Below are 22,519 nucleotides of genomic sequence, written 5' to 3' on the forward strand. Positions count from 1 at the left end.
AGGGTGCGAGAGAGGGGGCAACAAGCAACAAAGGTCCCATGCCTGACCCAAATGCAGGACATCGCAGTCACATATCACATGCCCAGACCACCTCAAGACCCCTAAGCTCATCATTTATACACAGTCGAACCCAACATCAAAAAATAGACGCCATCCAAAGCAGACATCAGCATGCACAAGCGTTTTGTGCCCACATCAGAGGAAATAACTATCCATGCCAGGAGGGGGCATCAGTCCCAAAAAAGCTAAGCGAGAACCTCAGGGTCGCAGAAACATAAAGCAAAATAATAATAATCAGGGTTCCCACTCTTTAAAGGAAGTTATTTTGGTTTTTGATTTTTCAAGGACATATTCAATGACCTATGCGCACATCAGCTGTTGCTCACATAAGGTTGCCTTAGAATGGTTCAAAATGGAAAAAGCAGCAAAATTCTCAAATTACTCACTATCAACATGTTGTTTATATGTTGTGCAATGTTGTTTAAGTGTAAATAAGTTAACATGTTAACAACACACAAATGTATTGACAATGCACAAACAATGCGTTGTTCAAGAGAAAATGCACTGATCAACGCGTCGGTTTTGTGTTTTTCGACTCATTTGGCTCTCCATAGACACCAGCTGGGTATGAATGGGTGCTGAAACTGGCCAGTGTGAGTTCAGGAAAACACAGAATATGTGATCTCAGTCCAACTTTAGAATTTTCCAGGATAATGTTTCCAGGGCATATTTTTGATGACTGAAAAACTGATCTATAAACTAGTTATCCAGGATGCTTGGCAACCCTGAATGGTGGCTATTATTATCACACCACTCCGAATCTGTTTTGTTACAGAAATTGATTACATGCCTGCTGATTAATAATAGTTTCTTAGGGTCCAAACATTACATGCAAGTGGAAACATATCAGTTGTAGACTACCAAAAGTAAAGAAAAAAAAATACTGTATTAGTAAATAAGCATGTTTTAAATTAAAACTCCTTCCTGAACTTTCCACAAAGTACCTTCTTTTATTCAAAAAAAAAAAAAAAAATGAAAATGAGTGGAATGAGAAATTTCAATGTATTTAATTACTTTGGCCAATAAAATTATTACTGCTATTACCATTGGCAGGTTCATGTTTTTATTTATTTATTTATTTATTCATCAACCACAGACAGGTGAGCCAAAGGGAATTTGTGTTTCTTTGTTGTCACTGGCTGCAACAAATGATTTTTTTTTTTTTTTTTTTTTAATGACAATCCATTATTGTGATGAGTGACAGAAACTGAAATGAACACTAACATTATAACTACTGCACTTCAGCCAACACTGAGTTGAAGACAGCACTTAACTAGTGCTATCAGTGCTATTGGTGGTAGTGCTAACACAGTGCCTCTAAAGTTATCTCAGGTTACAGCACCAATGCTAACCCTGTGCTGATGTAACCACTTTAGACTGTGAAGATGCCCTGCCATCTTCAGCGCTGGAATGCTTTGAAGTAACAGTATCAAGCCAGCCAGAGATAGCCAAGTAACACTGCAAATAAGATGCATTAGAATCTACTTTTATTCATTTGGGGGGGAAACACAACAGCTGAGTTTTCTTTTGGTCCTTACTTATGTTCTATTATTTACTTTTGGGCCCAGTCTGGGCTAGGTGATATGGACTAAATCTAAAAAATATCACGATATCTTTAACCAAATACATTAATATCAATATTGTGATGATACTGTAAGGATGAACACTGGCGCTTTCATTTATATTTACACACGAGAGATTTATGCTATCCTCAATAATGTGGATATGATGACCAGGTAGAGACAATTAATGAAACTGCAAGAACAAACTAATCAGTTCAGAGAATTGCATGTCTTTACTGTAGTGCAGGCTTTAAAACCTGGAAAAGACACCACTTATGCCATATCAAGGTATTATGATGTCCAGAATCCCAGATAACATACAGTTCTATATCATGATATCAATATAACACTGATATACTGCCAAGACCTACTGGAAATACCTACATTTTTATTGCTGTATATACTTGACTTAGATTGAGCAAGTTCTTTGTAATCTCTTAGTAAGCCAAGTCAATCATGAGCATTTATATGACATTCACATACTGCATGTAGACTCCGCTTTGAAGGCGTGCTTGAGAGTTTGTCATCCTGAAAACTAAAGCATGCATCAGCCATTTTCCAAAACACAGACAAAAAGTGAGGTAAGAAGTGGGCTTGAGTGTCTCCTGATGAATGCACTCCCTTTAATCTTTCCTCTACTCTGACATTAAAAGTCGCTCTTCGCTCTCTCTTAGGCTATATGTTCTGCATGGAGCACTCGTGTCAATCAAACTGAAATGTGGCAGTGCTTCTCTCCTGCAAACAGATGGCCGGTCATATTCAGGTGCGGAGAGAGTAGTTGCCCCAGCTGGAGGAGCTCAGTTATCCCGACGTCTTATTCATGACTGAGAGTAACGCTGATCTTGTCTACGACCGCCAATTAGCACTGCTGATAGCTGTACTGAGGAAATTATATTGGACCAAAGAACTAGGCCACAAAATGAAGTTCATGTATAGTGTAGCAAACAGTTTGGACAAGTAAGGTCAGCTAAATTCGGTGCCAGCTGTCCAAGGAGGTGGCTGCATTAAGATTTTCCCCAGCATTAACCATCATTTCAATAAAAAAATCACTGCTGCACTATGCCCATTTTCATTTTGTCTCTTCATATTGTGGCTACCACTCTGCTCCCACAAGCCTATAACGTTAAGATAAAACTCTAAGATAAAAACATTCTTTTTCAGGTCTGACAAGCTTAGGCTTGTGTAACATTAAAATGAACCTTGCAAAAATGTCCAAATCATATCTGTTTGTAAAGCACAAAAATGTATTTTTTGTTTGTTCATTAATGTGAGTGTATGTGAACATGGAACACTATTTTAAAGATGCATCCTTAATCGAGGCCAAAAGGTGACCGAAAATACAACTAGTAATAATAATTACACTATCCCCTGAGGCTAAAACCAGGCTATGACTCATTACACAGAGGCTATATGCTCTTGCAAATAAAATCACCTACCAAACAAAAAAGCCAACTGTTAAGCAGTAGGCTACTGTGCACTTTTTGCAGACACCACAATGAAATTTAATGAAATCGATACCTGTGTTTTCTGTCAAACTCTTTCTTCTATTTGGGTTCAGCCTATTGACTGCTCCACTTCTATCCAATGTAGGTAAGTTATCAACTCATTAATGGTGAAATTAATAAAGAAGCCTCAGTAGAGTGTGGCACACACAAAGACAGGAGAACAAAACAACATCTAAGGCTGATTGTTTTAAAATTACACGGAGAATACATGGTTGTGGTAACACATATTTGGAACAAGGTGAAAACAAGAGTGTTTCAGAGAAAAAGGTTGTGGTGGCACTGGCAGTACCATTCCAAACGCCAGAGCACACCTTCATATTGGTGCGGTAGGGCAGTAATGCAGTTACTGTTACAGTCCTAGTTACCACGCTATTAGTGTGATGGCTTTGTCAATGGCACCTCTTATTGCCTGCTTTCTTTGTTATTACTGACATCACCCTTAGCCAGACAAACAGGAGCCCAGGGGCAGAGTCTTATCACAAGACACAGGACAGGGCCCTGTGCAGAGCTCCATCACAGGGCCCATGACAGGACACTAAACCTGGTGCCACAGTAGGGCTCCATCACAAGGTCTAGGTCCATCAATCATGAATGAGGACAGAATCATTACACATGCCTGGCAATGCGAATGGTTGGACTGATTCGATTACCACCGGTAACTAAGCCAAAAGGTCAAAGCATCGAGACCAGATCTGTGATCCATCAGTCTGTAAAGATCAGTGGGCTGACACAGACAGAAACACAGACAATTCCCCACAGTGGCGGGAGCTGAATAGTCAGGGTCGGCCGTGGGAACAGTTCAACAGGACGCCCTCAGGTGGTACGGGGCCAGTCAACATGGGTCAGTGATTCTGGGGTTCTGGAGGAGTGTGTGTGAAACTCTAAGTGTGTCTTCTCTCTTCCCTGTTTAGATGATCAGGCAAGACAACTAAAGGCTGATTAGTGGGAGTGTAACGGTTCAACAAACCCACAGTTCAGTTTGTATCGCGGTTTTGGGGTCACGGTTTCGGTTTCGGTTCTGTTTGTTTGGTACATTAGGGAGAAAAAAACATCTCCATTTCTAATGCTATCTGTATTTCAATTTATTTGCAAAAATAACACTTCTTTCATTCAGAGATATGTTAACAATACATGATATCAACAAATATTCATTCAAAGGTAAAAGTGCTGCCTAGACTACTTAAAACAAACAAAATACTTTCAGTACATTCATTAATTCATCAGTTAAGTGTGTGGTTGTATGGCTCTTTCAGCGCATTTTTCATCTCCATGATAGAACAAACACAGTATTGCGTATTGAATGGGTCATTTTTTTACGGCTCCATTTTTACACCCCTACTGAGTGTATGTCAACAATATCATCAATTTCTTGGGGATTTTGTACCAAAATGGAAAAACTGCAATTCTACAATCCGTGATTAACCAAACTGTACATGAGTGAAGAACTGTGATTCCCTCCACCCCACCCATAACAGTGCTATTGAATATGATTTCTATTTTTTTTATTTTTTCAAATTCATAAGGTAAAACTGTCAGTACTCCTTTTGATTAATATTAGGCCAAATAACTGACCTTTCCATGAGCTGCATACAAATACATTCTATCATTACACAGCACAGCCTTTACAGAACATTGGCAATAGCTACATTCAACATTTTGCGTTGAATTGGTGCTATTTAGTGAGTCTAAATTAAAAAGAAACAGAATTCTAAGACTGGTCAGATTTTCCAAGTCAAAGTGTGATGAAAAAGCAAGCCATGGCTTAAAATTTAAGGCACAAACTATATGGTGATAAAGGTGAATCTTTACACCCCTATTAATTTACCTCCTTTCATAATATCTGATTACTATGATGCCTCATGCACACGCATATGCACACAGTAGGCTTGCTTTCTTTGTGAGACAAGTGGAACAGGTGAGCAAATATATGAGGTATAACTATGGTTAACTGGAAACTAAAATGAAAAGCAAAGCCATGGTCAAATGTTTGTGCGTTTGTGTGCATGTGTGTGATGGGCTCCATGGCTGGCTGGGAGCCTTAGGAGGGCAGGTTTAATGATCTCATGCTCTCCTCCAGCTTTATACTCCTAAGCCTCCCTAACCCACTGAGCCTATCATACACACCCACCAACCCACAAACACACACACACACACACACACACACACACACACACACACACACACACACACACACACACACACTTAACTAACCAGTTAGCTAGATAACCACTAAACCCTCCCATCAGACAACACAATGCATCTCCTGAGCCCAAGACAATCACACCTCCTGCATTCAGTCAAGTTCACAAGCACTGCAGCACTGCATACATATTCAGCCTATAGACAGCCATAACATGTTTCACCACTCACTGCTGCCATTTGAAAACGAACTCCTACATGAAACAATAGTCTTGGTTGAAAAATGGAGCCCAGGTGTCCTGCGGACGTCGTACCAACTTGACTAGTGAACCTGAACTGAATGTGGATGTCAAACATCGCTGACATCTGGCACTGTGGATGGCTAAGCTATACGGCTAGCTGATTAGCTGCTGGATTGATTAACTTACATAACCTGGCTACCTCTCTCCCTTGATGGGGAGAGCGAGTAGTAAGCACCGTGATCCAGCGGGCTTGGTAAAAACCTGAGTAAATTAACTGTTAACAGAGCTGGCTTTTCATCCAGAGGCGAGATAAGCTCCCCTGCTCGCATTAGCAAACTAGCTCTCACACCAGCTACCGTTAACTTCCTGCAACCAGAAGAAAAAACATTATCTTTAACGCTGTAGGTATAAAAGCATAAAACAAATACCTTTGATGGGTCGTTCAACAGTAGAGAGTTTGTTTTGGTCTTTTGCCGACATCCTCCTCCCTCTGTATTGTGCGTCGGAAAATTTGCTAAATTCTAAACTTAACTTGATGAATTCCTTACTAGCTAGCTAGCTAGCTGAAGTGAGCTAGCCGTGCTAGCTAGTTGGGTTTTAGCACCTCGGAGCAGCGGCGCTTCCCTCCTGCGACAGGGCAACCAGGCTGGAGCAGTGAAGCCGATCTAGACTAGAGCTAAACCTGACGGGGGAAGGGAAAGGGGGGGTCTCTTTAACCAACAAACTGAAGCTTTTCCTGCCTTCTCTGCCCTACGGTGCAGTGATGCCAGGCTGCTGTCAATTTGTCAGATGATGAATCGACTAGTCCAGGAAATGATCCCCAGGCACTGTCAATGACTCCCTCAAGATGTCCCGCAGAGTGCGTCAGATCATATCTTTATTTTATCCCTTTATTCTTGGATGAGGTGCATCTGTCACAGGCCGCTGGGCTTTGGTTTTTGTCGTGATCCGATGTGCCGTCCAGACCCTCTGTCGGATTACAATAATCCACCACAAGCGGATTTCCTAAAACATGGCTGTATGTGTCCAACGCGTGGAGCTGTGGGTAGTGTAGTATTCATGTAATATTAATGCCATGCATTCACAATGAGTTGGCCATTCACTTGTTTGCTGACAGCCTAGGTGTGTGTGGGGGTGGGGTGTACAAGGGTGCAAATGACATGATACTAGCCTAAAATAAGAAGAAGAGGAAGAAAAAGAAGAAGAAGAAGATGAAGAACAAGAGCAAGAACATTATTATTATTGTTGTTGTTATTATTGTTGTTGTTGTTGTTGTTGTTGTTATAAGTGGTTTTGGGTAGTAGGAGGAGGAGTCTAGAGGCGGTATTATAATAAAAATTGTTTTAACTTCTTTGTATCGGCAGTAAATACATACTATGTAAGACATGACTTGTGACCATCTCTACATAGATGTCCATCCTTTAATTCGGCGCACACACAACAAGCTACACCAAACTACAACTCATTAAATGTACAGCTTTAATATCTGACTCATGGGTTGCGGTCTTATGGACGTTAAACGACGAGTTAAACTAAGCATTTATAAAAGCTGAATTTCTGGTGATATAAGTTGCTGTTCGGCGGAGGGTCTGCATGCCGAATTGAATGGCAGCTCTCACTGCTAATTAACAATGCTAATTAAGAGTTACTGTGTAGGCCTGTGTTTGCCCACAGACAAAGCCACATTAAACTATCAATTTTTTTGAATGTACCGTCGCGTCCCATCCTCTCAGTGCAAGTGCGCGACACGTGTCGCCTGCAGTCCTCCCAGACTCCATCAAACAAACATGAACTTTTGGAGAAGAGGGTGATTATGAAACTGTGTGAAAACCCGCTTCGAGTTGCCAAGACTCAAGGTAAAAGCCCTCATCATGTCAACGTCACATGAATGAGGAGCAAACAGAATGACTGTAGTACCACCATGTGGCCGCTGAGCTACAGTACCTGCATGATGCAAGGCACCATTTACTTGGCAGAATGTAAAACCCAGGACTATTACGAGGCTATTTATAATCGTCATAATAATAATAATACTAATAATTTTAAATGCTGCTTTTAATAATATTTTTTTTTATTTTATGCAACTCTTCAAAACACAGTTACAACAAGGCATGAGACAAGGTGACAGAATAAACTTCCATATAATTTCTGTAACACTGGAATGAAAACAAGTTTTATTTTTCCCTCCGTAAGCCTTACGTGTTAGTGTTAAACTTATGATCAAAGATAGCCTACCGTATTTCACCAATTAATCGCCCGGCCGCAAATAGCCGCCGGGTTCTTATAAACGCCTGGGGTCTGCACGCATTTTGCGTATTAAACGCCCACCCGAATAACCGCCGGGGCGATTATTTGCATTATATTGAGGTAACCCAAAATAAGGCTGTTCACCTTATTTTTGCAGCAGTAAACAGTTAGCCGCACAATAACAGTGCGGCACTTCCGTTTTCTGTCAAAATAAGAGCGCTAGCTAACGTCAGAACAAAAGGGTGTTCCGTAATATTAAATCGACCAACTGAAAATATGTTGGACAGTAGCTGTCATCACGATAATGACCTGGTGCAAAAATAAATAAAGGCCTGCAGCGAATAGCCGCCTGGTTCTTTTAAACGCCCGGGGTCCAAGTCGATTTTGCATATTAAACGCCCGGGCGATTAATTGGTGAAATACGGTAATTAGGTGAGGAATTTATTGCATCAGAAAATATTGTGTATTAAGCTCGTTTGCATTGCTTTTTCTACTATTTGTGTTTAATCTAATAATGTGCTGAGCATCATCAAAACTGAAAAATTGTTATAACTGGGTAGATTCAAGAAGTGCTTGTAAAATAATACATAACTGGAGCTGACTGTTTGGGCCATGAAAGGCAACACTATGATAAAAAAAAAAAAAAAAAAAAAAAAAAAATATTCATCATAAATCATTCTGAGATGACTGAGCTCATTTTTGTGTCACACATTCTGGTTTTATTTTAGTGGCAGCAGTCACAGGCATTATCCAGCAGTGATGATAAGTTTATACTTTCCTCCCTCTGTTTGTATCTCAGTGCAAAATGACCAAAAATGAAAAGAGATGGTTTTCCTTGGTGAGTTTAACATGATTATGAAAGATCTGGAGGCAAACTCAAAGTACTGTCTGCTACTTTTAGCCAAGATTCATATTGGGTTTGTCTACTTTGTCTATTTATCTTCTTCCTTTTGTACACTAGCCAGTCTGACTGAGCTGTTATATGAATTTTTGCACATTATTTTGTACATCTTGCTGCATTGGTTAGGCTATATGAGGTGAGGAGAAAATTAAAGTAATTAAATATAGTATAAAGGGTACCTCTTTACAATAGGACTATCTAAATAGACTAATTAGGTTATTAATGATGTTGTAAACACATTATAAATCATTAAAAAAAAAAAGTTATGGCACAGTTTTCATACATTGATGCAGGCTCACTATTTGGCAAGTTACTGCCTCACTGCATCTGTTAAATCTCAGATCTTGTTAGATACTTACTTTGTCTTGTCCCTTTATCAGTCTGCCATCCTTGATATCTGCACTGATGTATGAAAACTGTTATAACTTGTTTATAACTGCTTATTGATGATTTATAATGTGTTTACAACCAAATTACAAACCACACTGATAAATCCTTTGTAAGGTATAAAGTGGTACCTATACCACAACTTTAACTGGTTAGCACTGGCGACAGAGCTGTGGATGACTCATTTGGCTCATGATAAAATGATAAAGGTCACTGCATCTGAAGCCACCCCTAACAGCCCATGGCGTGGACATTATTTTTAACAGGTACTTCAATAAAATGTTCTGTGGTGATGCCAACTTTTGTCTTGAGAGATCTTGAGTGTCTATTACAGAATGCAAAAATGTCACATGCCTTTTTGTGCTGTCTTAACAAAACGGTTCAGGTATGTTTTATATATCAAAATACAAATTGATTCATACAAATAAAAATATGTTAATAAAAATACTCCTATGCAAGTTGGTGTGTATTTCAATGACTTTCCTGGTTGTGAATAAAAATGCTCAAAGAGTAACACCGGGTCAAGGAGTGCTGTAGAAACTAATGACTTCTATTGATGATCACTCCTGCCACCATATTCACTACTCTATTACATTATTCCTAAACCAAGTTAACCAAATGATTTGTGTCTTACAAGCTTAATGACTGAATTTTAAAAAATAAGACAGTTAACTTCTTTAATAATATGCAAAAATAACAGCACTAAGCTTCAGAATAGATCTTATCCAGCACCCGACATGAAATAAATAGTAACACTTAAAAAGGTTTTGATCATCAACAGCAGTTGTTGGGCCTCTTGAGAACCACGGTTTTGCCAAACGCCTTGCCCATGTATGGAGAACTTTGCGAGGCCAGGGAGTCCCAGATCGATCGGGGCCTGTCCCCCCAGACCCTACCTCATTCAAACCATCATCACACGCTGTCGCCCCGTCCCAGACAGCTGCTGTATTTAAGTGCTCTCCCCTCAAATCATTACACTCACTGAAGCAGCAGCAGCATCTCACGGAAAGACAGCAAAATGGTATGTGTTCAAACAACTTTCTGACTATTTGAATGGCCTCTGTTGGTTCTGTTGACTTGTTTCAAATTACAAAAATGATGGCTGACATTCCACTATGTTCAGTTTACAAGTTATTATTCATTTGGGGGGTAATCTGAGATAGTTGAAAAGAATCATCATGATCAAACTGGTCTCTCCACTTAGGCCAGCAGAAAGACAAAGAAGAAGGAAGGAGGTGCCAAAAGGGCTCAAAGAGCCTCCTCCAATGTTTTCTCCATGTTTGAACAAACCCAGATCCAAGAGTTTAAAGAGGTAGAATCATATTTCCAATGCTGTATTTATCGCAGATTAATTTAGCTCTTTTTAGGCTGTACTTACGCCCGATTCTTCTTGTTAGGCTTTCACACTTATTGACCAAAACCGGGACGGATTCATCGATAAAGAGGATCTCAAGGACACATATGCCTCTTTGGGTTTGTGGTTATGATTGTAGGCTTACACAGAACATCACATTACCATATGCATTTTATAACAAATGCAGCTTTGTAAGGATGTGACCTACTTGTACATATTCTCAGGAAAGCTTAACGTGAAGGACAATGAACTTGAAGACATGCTGAAAGAAGCCACGGGCCCAATTAACTTCACCATGTTCCTCAACCTGTTTGGAGAAAAGCTGCATGGTCAGTTATCATTTCTGACTCCTAATGGACACTAGAACACAGGCCTAACCTAAAATGAGCAACCAAACAAAATGTCCTGTCTTTGCTTTATGTATGCAGGCACAGATCCTGAAGATACCATCGTAAATGCTTTCAAAATGTTTGATCCTGATGCCAGAGGTTACATACACAAAGACGAGTAAGCTGCCTGTTACATATCTGTTTGAATTAGATCAGCTCTGTCATAATGTGTACTGTAAAAAAAAAGAAGTCTAGCCATATGAGCAGATAAAATCATATGTGCTATGTTCACAGATTACAGAAATTACTGATGACACAAGCAGACAGGTTTTCATCTGAGGAGGTAAAAAATTCAACAATACTGAACAGTGTGTTTTATATTCATGCTGAAAATTTCTGTATGCGGTAAAATAATTCCTTGAGTACATTAATTTCTCTGAATTTCAGGTTAAACAGATGTTCCAATCATCCAATATTGATGCTGCAGGGAACTTGGATTACAAATCTCTGTGTTACATTATCACACATGGGGAGGAACAGGAAGAATAAAGGATCCATCATGAACATCATCGTGGATGTGTAAATGAAGCTGTTGCAGTGGGTTTGCTGCACAGCGGGTGCCAACACCTCTCTGTCCTGGTTGTAGATTAAACCTCAATGCTGTCTTTCACTGGCTTGAAATAAAAGAAGACAAAACTTGACTCGGCATTCATTCATTTGTTCTGTAAAGATGTTTCACCCATAAAAAGTGTGTTTTCCAAAGGGCTTAACATTAGTTTAAAAAATACAGAAATTCCACAATATACAATATATTCCATAAAGAACAAAGTCATCAGTATTGAAATAGATTATAAAAAGGAATAAATTGAAGAAAAACATAGAATCAAGTGTATTTGGCCTCTTAGACAGTCGTCTATAGTCCAGCGATGAGTAGCCCTCAGTGCAGTGCTCTTTGGTAGCAGTAGTATCAGGTTTCCCTGATGGCAGTGTCGACAGTGTGTGCAGGGAAATGCTCATGTCCCATCACTCCTGTCCCGCTGCGGTCACCGGCAGGCTGCCGCCCGCGCCTCGGGAAGGACGTAGAAGGCAAAAGAGTATCCCGGGAGTTTTAGATGTTCTCCTGGCGGCAGATTGGTTCCTTTAAGCTCAGGTAGAGTTTTGTCATCCACCATCTTCAAGACTTCGCCGTTGAGTTTCACAGACCTGCATATCACAACGCACTGTCAACTCTCACAGCTATTACAGCATATACAACAATGACCTCGCATTAAGTGACAAAAAAGTGGTTCAAAGATGGGATAGAGTCGGTGTCCATCCCTACAATACTGTCACAATCATTTTGACATAAAACAGCAGGTGTTACTAATCAACAAAGGCTCCACTCCATTCAGTTCTAACGCCCCGTTCATGCGGTGCTGGATTTATCATATCCTTCAGTTTCCCCACAGGAAACACCTTACCAAGTTGTACAGTCAAGCCGGGTAAACAGGGATTCTACATTACACAAATTGGCCGAGTTGTGGCATTTGAAAATGCTGACAACCTCACGTCGTGACAATGTCAGTTTTCTGTGGATGACACAGAAAGTTTCTTGTTTTCACTGAAAACCCTAAGCTTGTTGGCTAAAGCTAGCTTTATTGGCAAAAGCTGGCCTTGTTGGTTAAAGCTAATCTTCTTGTCATTAGCTTATTGAGCTAATTAGCTTAATAAGCTAATGACAACAACTTCCCTGAGTCCAAGATATAAAGCACATGAATGCAATACTATTTTTCTCACAAACCACTCAGTGTGAGCCTCCAAATCGTCCCATGAATCTGATGAGTATGTGAACACAGCATGATCACATTTAAATGGAACAGACTCCTAATTAATTAATGCTATTAAGAACACCTGTGTTTACCTGCTATTTCATATCAATGTGGCTGCTGTGAAAAAGGTCTGTTGGTATTCTTATAAGATAATTACACTCATTCTAAGTAATGTGTATATGATGACCAGGCCGGTAGAGACAAATATTATAGCAACGACAGTCTAATGAGGTCAGAAAACTGCATCCCTGTACTGTAATAAAACCAGGAAAAGACAACACTTATGTCATATGATATTACAACATCCCAAATCATAGATGATATCTAGTCTTATAACATCAATATAATATCAATATACTGTCCAGCCCTAGTAGAGCGAGTTCTTCCATTTTGATGCTGGAGGCATTATTTTTGTAAATAAAAGAGGGGGAGTTCCAGGACACCCTGCTGTATATTCCAAGTCTCTTGTATCCGTACATATGCTCAGTACTTCACCAGCATGTGTGATCACTGTGCATGAGAGGGTTTTGCCGAAGTGGTCTTTGCTGCAAGATTTGAGCAAAAACATGCATGCTTGTGAAGTCCTGAGGGTACGACTGGATGCCGGAGACTTGGATTATACAGCAAGACAAGTGTCAGGTTTTTTTTTTAAATGGAACTTTTGATATTGTTTTGCTGCTGTGAAATTCTAAAATTATGGATCTAGTTGGATACAATGTATCAGAGATGGCTGTGTTTTAGAATACAAATTTACATGAAGGCTTGAGATTAAAACTGTTTTCATCAGGGACTGAAAGCGGCACATGGTGAGTACTTGATGCTAAAATTATGCATTATGGGTGAAGTATCACTGTAAGGAGTGCAACCCCCCAGGCAGGGCTTAAATTGGGTTTCCAGGAACACTATCTGGAACCGTACTGCTTTAAGTGTAAATAATTCTACACCCCATGAACCAGGCCTCAGGACATGCCATGTCCCTCTAGGCTGGAAAAGGGCTGCAGAGTGACAGGTACCTGGAGTACAGCCCCTGCTCCCCCGGCTGGTCAGACTGAAGGACAAACGCCACCACTGTGCCACTGGAAATGTGGGCAGGCAGAGAGACTCTGGCTGGACTCTTACTCAGGTTCATGGCTATCAGTGTGACTGCTCCATTCCTGTAATATGTGCTGGAGATACACAGTGATGACAGAGGTTACTAACGATGTCATGGGCAGCTAACACTTGTGTTACAAATTAAATTTTTTTACACAGGAATACCTCTTCTTCTCAGTGCAGTGGAGATACACCCTCACTCTCTTTCCCTGGGCCGAACTGGAGAATCCCTTAACTTTCAAAACCTCGAGTCCAACAAGTCTCTTGTACAGAACCGATAACCAATAGTCCTACCAAAGAAATGCATTGCATATTTAGTTTTGACATCATATGTGTCAAAAATGGGAAAAATGAAGTAACAAAACATGATATTCTAAGATTTGGAGATAGAGCTGGTGTCTAGCAGTGGAGCAGAGAGCATCTTTGTCCCAGTACCTACACTTGTGGTCTTTGTTTTAGTCAAACTACTTGAGTGATGTATTTATGGGAAGCTGCCAAAGCGATTAAGTAGCTGTGAAGACTGAAAGTGTTCAGAAGTTTTGTCAACACACATCAGGACACACTTGGTTTCCAGTTGCAACAGGAGCTACTACAATTACGGGTGTTGTATGACACAAGAATGGCACAAAGAGGACACATTTTCTAAATAAATATGTGAATTAAAAGCCCACTTAGTGATTCAAACATTAGCCCTTCACACTTACCCCTTAATATTGTCTCTAAGCAATTTAAGGGTAAGGGTTCATTAAGGGTGGATCAAGTGCACCTGCTCTTAGGCATTTTCAGAAATGGGAAAGTCTTCCAAACTCGGCAGTGGCCTGAATGTGCACTCAAGACTGCAAGTACTGGGACAAAGCCAGCTGGTTTTGTAAAGAAGAGCTTACAGGGAGAGGATCCAGGTTGTCATCGACCAGGTGGTAAGTCCCAGAGCCAATCAAAACCTGCCTGATGACAACGTTCAAACCCAGTTTGGCACCCAATCCTAATTTATCCAGCCACCTGTATTCACGAGATAATCAAAACACTGAAACATGTTACAAAATGTTGGAATACATCTTTAGTGTATATCAGTTTAAACTGCAAATCTCTGTTTTGTTGAAAGGCAAAATATGAAGATATGTTTTTTTTTACTTTTCTACTTGACTGGTAGAGAGATGCTGTTTTTTGATGATGCTCAATTGGCATGGAAAGATTTGCTTGTTAGTCTTCTCCATGCGCTTATCAAAAAACTGCATTAAAAGGGCAGCATATAGCCTATAAGTCAAAGCTGAAGCTTCATGTTTCTTCCAGAAATCTAATACAGCATGGGCTAAGGAAAGGCTGTTGGGTCCAGATGCTGTCTGGCTTTACTCTGCCAAGAAACAAACACACTTCTAAAGAGAGCCAAATCTGAGTTTTATGCACCTCTAGACACAGAAAACTTAGATAATTCGAGTAAATTATGGAGGGCTATACAGTCCTTATCTACTCGCACAAATCAAATGGAGTAGCCTTTGGTATGGTAAAAGACTGATGATGATGAATTGATAAATTGTTTTACATGTTAACGTCTAAATACATGTCTACTGTTCATGATATCTTTTTTAAAGATATCTATTTATTATTTTTAGGATAATGCCATTACTAAAGGAAAGAAAGGAAACAGAGGCACAAGTGTACAAAGAATTCACATTAAATGTAAAAAAAAATGTATATGTATCCATATATGATCCATATATGATCATATAAATAAATAGTGATACACAATAAGCATGCCCAACCATCTGAATATATACAGTACCCAAACAAACAAAACAGTTAGATACACTTTAACAACTACACTCACGCTCAGTGCCAAATATAGCTCATAATAATTTTATTTTGTCTGAAGTTTTAGCTGAGATGGATTTTCCACTGGCACCATGCATTTCAGCAACAGATCTTTAATGTTCATGCTTTTGAGGCTATGCCAGTGATTGTAACTGTGTATGTGGGCCGGTCAACTAACCTACCCTGGGTAAATAAAGGCTGAACAGAATAAAAATAAAGAATAGTTACATTACTTTTTTGCTTCCTTGTGTCTCATACACAAGTCTGACAAATGTGCAAAGCAGTTTTAACCCTTTAACTTTGTTTCTGTAAATACCATAAAACTTTTATGTAGTTTCATGCGACTGGTTGCAGTAATTATAGGGTAGTTTTGTGTAATTATTACCAGTTCTCCTACACTGCTCTGCTTCGGTTTGGCCTCCGACATGTTTATGAAAACTGCCTCAAGTAAACTTCTTTACTGCTACATGTGAGCCTTACTATAGGTAATGGTAGCATTGCTTTAAATTTTGAGATTATGAGATTAACCCTGCCAGGAAGCAGTTAATTCAATCAACTACATATTCCCCAAAAGATGATGCCCTTTTCCATGTCAGCAAGCTCATCATCACCTAACAAGTCCCCCAAGGTTATGGGTAGGAAATGAGGCTTGCGTTCATCAGGAATGACAAAGAGGCAGCAAATTCAGGCTTGTTTCTTCATGTCAAACCTCACACTTATATAAGAATGATGATTTGTTCAGTTAAAAAGTAACTGATGACTGGTTCACACGGGGCATTGGTGAAATTGGTTTTTGACTGACAGAGGATTGTAAGCCTCTGATTGATCAAATTTTTTTTTAAACATGACTGACAAAGTCCCCGGTCTGAAGAGATACTTTAGTTGTATTTCCTGGGACTAATGGTCACTTGGCCTTTTAGACCTCACAGTAAGGCGGTGTTTCGAGGTGCACGGCAAGAGAATCAGCATGGAGGAGTCATCTAGTGTGCTAGTAACACACAACCCTACCCAATAAGGAAGTTCATGAAATACTCACATGAATCCTGCTACGAATGTGTCAGAAAGTCCGACAGCCCCACCTCCATAGGCAGAGCTGGTTTCGCCCAGCCAAACCTTCTTTCCAGGAGACACCATCTGAACTGTCTAAAAACAGGAGGGAAAACAAAAACCTACTTCAGTACTACAATGTCATACATCAAGCAATAAGATGCTGTTTTACTCACACTGACACTATAACCTGTTACCTCCAGGACTTCATTGGTCTTCAGTGCCAGAGTGTCCAGAACCTCAGGATCAAGAAAATCCTCTAAGGACGTGTCTCTCCCATTGACATAGTAACTACAAAAATGTGACAGAGAAACAAGCAAATATTCAAATAACATAAGTATCTTAGGTACAAAATGAACAAAACCATAACTTATTTGAACTTAAAGAACGATACCAGTGATTTTGAATGTCTAACCTATTTACCACTCTTTACCCACATTTTACATGGCAACTAACCATTCTGCAAATCATGCAGGGGCACTAAAGATTTCACAACATGTAATCAAAATCCCTCTATTTTGAAATTTAAATTTTTGGTTGAAACACCCACCCTATAATGTTCTGCTTTGCTGTTAATGAAGTTGTCAACATTCAGAACCACAGAACAGATAACTGGCTGTGTAAAGCAAACGTTTCCCCAGGGACTATTTTCTCTGGCGGAGGGGCTGTTTAACTCCACCCAATTTCAAGTCATCAAAACACAACAGTGCTGCTGCTTTTAGGAAAACTAATGTGGATGACTTTATTACATTGATGAAATAATAGTGTGAAGAAAGTTTGAAGTTCATTTTTATATTGTAGTGGAATGAATTAAAACCAATGGCTGGATAAAAAGTTAGGAATGACATGATATGGAAGTTGTAAAATACGATGCTTTGGAAAAAGATTAGAAGAAACATGAAGTACATGCATTTTGTAGATATCAAGCTAAACATGCAAAACCACTAGTGTGGTCCTTTAATGCAATGATCCAGGCTACAGTACAACCTATTAAGGTTGCTTTTTTTATCATTTGAAAAGTTCCATTGAGGAGACCTTACTGTACCTTTCCTGAGCTAATATTTGTTTTACATGCATCAGCCAGTTACCCACAAGAGCCAGTCTGTGTAACACTCTTGCCTGTGGTCAAAGTCAAGTCAACTTACTGGTGCCAGGTACATGCGTCAATTGCTTCAGATCCACTTTCCAAAAACCTGCAGGAAGGATATGTGACTCTTTAGAATATGCTGTGCTTGGTTGAGGGCAGGTTTTTATCATCCAGTCTAAAAAAGGACAATTATGTGGAATTGCTGCTGCACGGGTAGAATTAGCCAGTTGATGAAATAAACCAGGCATACCGGCCAAGCAAGTGACTCTTGATAACATTAACTGAGGTATGCAGGTCACATGTAATAATTCAATTACAGACACGCCACTTCTCTTGGCTCAAATGCACCACTTTCAAATGTTCTACTCAGCGGACACTTGAAAATCGTTTCCAAGTTGTATGTTTGATGTTGTATGATACTATGACAGTAGAGTTTCTATGGATTTAATAACTTGTGTATCAGAAAATAAGGTGATGGAAAGAAAACTGAAGTATTAGGATCAGGTTCCTATTTTTTTTTTGGAAGTGAAAGACACATCTCTGACCCCTCCAGCAGGTCCCGTCTGTGGTCCCGTGGCTGGCTGACATCCGGCCCATAGAGTGCAGCGCTTTGGTAAAATTTGGATTCTTTCATCATCTCTCGAAGATGGACAAAATCCAGGCCAAGCTGGTACCCATCCACTCGGATGCCTGCCTTTTTCTCATAGCTGTTTGGTTCTGATTTAAAAAAAAAACAAAACAAAAAAAAAAAAAAACACACAGTTAACCTCACATTTATTGACCTCATGATCTACTTTTCTGATGTTTGACTTCCCTCAGACCTTTTCTACAGCAGCAGAAAGGGAACTATTGTTCACAAGACAAATAGTTTCACACAGACGTAAGAATGACTTCCGGGCTCCAGAGCTAAAGGACACACTGAATGCCTGAAAACCACTAAAAAACAAGGAAGTGAAACTAAAGTCTCAGAGAAGTAAACATTAACTACAGTAAACCATAAATAAACCCATATAATACAACTCAACCTAAATACTGAAAAAAATGAAGATTATGTTGCTATGTCTTAATATGAATCAGTACATATGTAGGGTGAGGAAATATTTTAAGAGGTTTGTTCCAAAATGAGATATCCACCACTTAAAAACAAAATAAGAAAAACTGAAATCACTCTTCGGAATTGGTTGCTGGCATTAAAGTTCATTTAATTTGAAATAATTAAAATTCACTTTCTTGAAATAGTTCTTGATTTATCTTAATCTAGATTTGCATGATGTGGGTTCCTGGTCAAAGGTTAGTGTATGTCCTGCAGTAAATGAAGGTTTAAATTAAACCTTCAAGGCACCGGCTTTAACTTCAGATTATTGCTGTTTGTCAGAGCAAGCACAATCCTCCTCCAATTTCACACATTTCTGGCCTTTTCCAGATCCAGTCCATGTCTCATCTGGTTTTTAAATGAACCCTTTGAGCAAATGTGCTTGATTTCTTTCAAAAACATGGGGAAAAGCGATGCACAAATTCACAAAAAATGACCCCAAAAATTAGGAAATTAGCACCAAAATTACAAGATAATCATCAGGAACCAACAAAATAGCAAAAAAAAATACACCCCAAATATGGCAAAGGTGTCACAGAAACCAAGAAAAAGATGGATCTGGTGGATTACCACCACAGTTGAACCAAAGACTCCTGAGTCCATAAGTAACTAACATGAAATTAAGATGTGTCTTGGAAAGCTACATTTTAATTAAATCTCTGTCCAAGAAACAATCCTGATAGGTTAATCTTCAAGTTATGAGTCAATTGCTTTTAACTGGTGCATGCATATTCGTTCAAAAGCAAGTTACAGTGAGTTAAGAGTTTTGTGTGGGTACCATTTCCCAGTTCCCAGGACATTTTGTACTGTTTGGCCTCACAGTACTGCATCAGGGTCCTGGCATTTCTGCTGTCCCAGGCGTTGTCAGCCGTCCTGAGCAGAGCATTTAGACCGAAGATCAGATCCAACCCAGAGCAGTTGGCGAAGGAGTGAAGCAGATCCACAGTATACTCTGCCAAAGGAAGATTGCACACTCATCATACCTGTCAGAGAGTGATTACTGTGGACATGACTGCACATCCTGTCATGTTTTAAAACGTCATGCTGGGTTGCTACATCTCCCCGGTGCAAGTAAAGACAGCAGGATGATATTGCACAAAGGCTTAATGATTGTACCTGTGAACTTCACCCTTCTGTACTTCCTCTGCAGATCCTCACTTTCCAGAAATATTTCCTGCTGAGTCCATTCTGCCTTCAGCCTCTCCTCCAGTAATAAAGGCAACTCTAGTTTCTCACAGTCTTCTGACACTGAAAGGACATCAAGCATCAACATAATTAACTTGCCTAATAGCTTTTAGTGGGACCAAAGCAGGCTTTAATGAGGTGTAGTCATTTAATGAATCAGAATAGGTGCTAATTAACCTTCAACAAGGGGAAATTACAGTGATCCTTATCATTATTGGAATGATTATAGCCTGGCAGTATCAATAACACATGTGACCTCACCTGTGGAGAAATCAGAGTACCGTTGATGATACTCATGTGGCTGAACAAATGGCTTCTGAGGGGTGAAGATCATAAAATCTTGCCTGGTACCCCCAAATCTCAAAAATGCCGGCGTTAGTGCTTGTGCCAGTGTCCTCAGCTTTGGAGACCTAGTGAAGACAAATACACCGGTCTAATACTGATGGGAAAAATGTTCTCTAAAAAATGCAGCATTCCTGTAACTTTGAGTGACTAAATTTAATCAGAGGGATTTTTTTAAAACAAAGCAACAAGGAAGAGAGACAAAACTAAAGACAAATCCCAGAGCAGCGCTATTGAAAACTAATGGGAGACCTTGTGGACACTTTGAGACATAGCAGCTGGAATGGTTTGATGTTCCTGGTTCATATTAGGCAGCTAAAGAGCAAATCATCATTTAAGCATCATTGTACAATTTTATGTGTTAAGCATGACAGTGGTGTTGGCGCACTGATGCTAGAATTGACATTCCTTTACACTGATGTTCTATTATGCTTACTATTGGCCTTTATCATGTTTACTCATTGCTTTTTTGCAATTCTTACTCATAATTTCTATTTTCCTTCACGCCTTATCTGCCAATGAGCACTTCTTTGTTCATGGTAATGTTTTATTATTATCTTTTCATGTTTGTTGCATTAGACAATGCTGTCTCATGAAGCATTACCTCATGTGAAAGCACACATGCATAATTTTTTTTTTTTTAATTTATTTTATGGGCTCCAGGAAGACTATCTATTGTTATTGCATTTGTTAATGGAGAGCAACTGCCCACTGGGATCTGCTGTCATCGCCTGTTTCTGAAACCAGTTTTCATGTTCCACAACATTAACAACCAGTCTCTTGATCACATCACAGGTTCATATTTAAAAATACCGATACACGTGAAGTCTTTGGAATAGACTTTCTCCTTAAAGTTCACAGAATAGGTCTGATCTGCAACACTGTGGCCACACTGAGACATCTAGACCAAACGAGAACAAAGGCATCAAATGAGTGTGGCAGGGTATGACACCATAAAGTAATTAACTTAAAGTGGGTCCAAACTTGATTGTGTGGGGGGTTTTCAGCATCATGGAAAGCAAAGACAGGGCATATTGTAAATTTGTTAGGACGCCACATCTAAGATAAATAAATAAATAAATAAAATAATTAAAAAAAAAAAAAAAAAAATCATAACATCATGGGGGAGCCTCCAAAAGTAATGTCTCTCTATCTCATAATTTATCCCGATTATCCCAGTAGCAATGTTGCAGTGTAGATAATCAATCATGCATTTAGTGGATATGAAAGAACTGAGAATGATCTAATGTAAGTTTGTCATAAGGAAACTGAAAAAAACTGAAACTTGCAAATGATGGTAAGCCTTTGTCTGTTTTTCTTGTTTTGCTGTTATATATGCCAGTGTATACATTTTATTTATTTATTTTTATTTATTTATTTATTTATTTTTTGCGTTTCTTGTGAAGTCACCCTTTCTTCTGACACACCCTGTTGAAATGTTTTTTTGTTTTTTTTTTTTTTCTTCCCATTTGTATTCCTGTATCCGCTTTCCTTGTCCTATGTCCGAACTCTGACTGGGCTAGGCTACTGTGTGCAAATAAAGGCTCGATTAGATTAAATAAATTATATAAAATGTTCAGGGTACTTTCCCAGTATCTCGAGATTTAGAGAAGTGACTCTCTATTGTCAACCAATTAAACAGCTTCCTACTGTTTTCAGCGCATGTGAAGTGAAATAAAGTGAGCGTTTGCTAATTTATGATATTTCCTGTAATATTTGAGCAGTAAAGTTGTGTGGCAGCCAGTTATACCTACCCCAAAAGGTACATAAATTTTTCCTCCACGGCCAGACTGGCATCTATGGCCACAGACAGAAAGCGCTGGTCCACGACGGTGAGCACCGCGGAGAAATCCACCGTCAAACTCACATCTGTAAAGTCGGTGTAATTGCCGCTAAAGTCTCTCTCTGCTCCAACAAGAAGCCCCGGAGCCCGCAACAAGAAGAACACTAATGTTAGCACGTCCGGCTTCATGGTTACACAGGAGAGGGACGCAGCCGGGACTGAGGTGGACTCATGTCTGGGATTTCCACACCGGCCGGGCGACGGACCGTCAGTGAGCGGTTGTTGACTTCCTGAACAGCTTCCTATTGTTTACAGGTGCCCGAGCCCTTTGATTCAGCAGGACGCGTTTCTATTGGCTCCACACTGTCGCGTGCTGTCGCCGGGTCAAAAAACATGTACCTTCAGAATTAGACACCTTCCACAGACCTAGGCATTTAATATGGTAAGGATAGGTAAATTATGATCATCTCCACCGACGACCCCGCCTCACGCCACTGTGACGATGAAAGTGATTCATTTCCCTCTTATCTGTGCAGGAACGTAGCGG

At 39.7% G+C, this 22,519-nt stretch overlaps 3 protein-coding genes across 4 annotated transcripts in view; 1 reads left to right on the plus strand and 2 right to left on the minus strand.

Moving 5' to 3' along the window:
- ppp3ccb (protein phosphatase 3, catalytic subunit, gamma isozyme, b) overlaps positions 1–6,510 on the minus strand; it is a 28,010-nt gene extending 21,500 nt beyond the window's left edge. The window contains exon 1 of one of the 2 annotated variants that reach the window (XM_030065016.1): positions 5,937–6,510. In XM_030065016.1, coding sequence (XP_029920876.1) covers positions 5,937–5,988 — 52 coding nt within the window. In that variant the 5' untranslated portion in view covers positions 5,989–6,510. The remainder of the gene's footprint in view (positions 1–5,936) is intronic. The other variant, XM_030065015.1, reaches the window with a different exon arrangement.
- Positions 6,511–8,560: 2,050 nt separating this feature from the next.
- LOC115369276 (myosin light chain 5-like) lies at positions 8,561–11,377 on the plus strand. Its single transcript, XM_030065848.1, has 7 exons — positions 8,561–8,593; positions 10,248–10,355; positions 10,441–10,516; positions 10,622–10,726; positions 10,826–10,904; positions 11,021–11,069; positions 11,174–11,377. Exons 1-7 carry the CDS (start codon positions 8,561–8,563, stop codon positions 11,273–11,275), a joined length of 552 nt encoding a protein of 183 aa, XP_029921708.1. The 3' UTR covers positions 11,276–11,377.
- A 46-nt stretch (positions 11,378–11,423) lies between these two features.
- On the minus strand, positions 11,424–22,428 carry hpse (heparanase). The gene is made up of 12 exons (XM_030064746.1): positions 21,944–22,428; positions 20,109–20,257; positions 19,779–19,910; positions 19,441–19,614; positions 18,115–18,286; positions 17,628–17,675; positions 16,680–16,773; positions 16,472–16,578; positions 14,511–14,625; positions 13,792–13,916; positions 13,548–13,700; positions 11,424–11,929 (listed from the first exon to the last, which is right to left on the minus strand). Exons 1-12 carry the CDS (start codon positions 22,159–22,161, stop codon positions 11,770–11,772), a joined length of 1,647 nt encoding a protein of 548 aa, XP_029920606.1. The 5' UTR covers positions 22,162–22,428; the 3' UTR covers positions 11,424–11,769.
- Between the last annotated feature and the right edge of the window lie 91 nt (positions 22,429–22,519).

The sequence above is a fragment of the Myripristis murdjan genome, chromosome 12 (genome assembly GCF_902150065.1).
Source record: "Myripristis murdjan chromosome 12, fMyrMur1.1, whole genome shotgun sequence".
Lineage (NCBI taxonomy): Eukaryota > Metazoa > Chordata > Actinopteri > Holocentriformes > Holocentridae > Myripristis > Myripristis murdjan.

Excerpts from the sequence above, each read along its gene's own strand:
- LOC115369276 (XM_030065848.1), top strand. The coding sequence starts at position 8,561 with ATGACCAAAAATGAAAAGAGATGGTTTTCCTTG. Across the intron at positions 8,594-10,247 it reads AAAAGAGATGGTTTTCCTTG|GCCAGCAGAAAGACAAAGAA; the intron begins GTGAGTTTAACA and ends CTCTCCACTTAG. Across the intron at positions 10,356-10,440 it reads AGATCCAAGAGTTTAAAGAG|GCTTTCACACTTATTGACCA; the intron begins GTAGAATCATAT and ends TCTTCTTGTTAG.
- hpse (XM_030064746.1), bottom strand. The coding sequence starts at position 22,161 with ATGAAGCCGGACGTGCTAACATTAGTGTTCTTCTTGTTGCGGGCTCCG. Across the intron at positions 20,258-21,943 it reads AAATTTATGTACCTTTTGGG|GTCTCCAAAGCTGAGGACAC; the intron begins GTAGGTATAACT and ends TGTCTTCACTAG. Across the intron at positions 13,701-13,791 it reads CACTGCACTGAGAAGAAGAG|CACATATTACAGGAATGGAG; the intron begins GTATTCCTGTGT and ends GTGTATCTCCAG.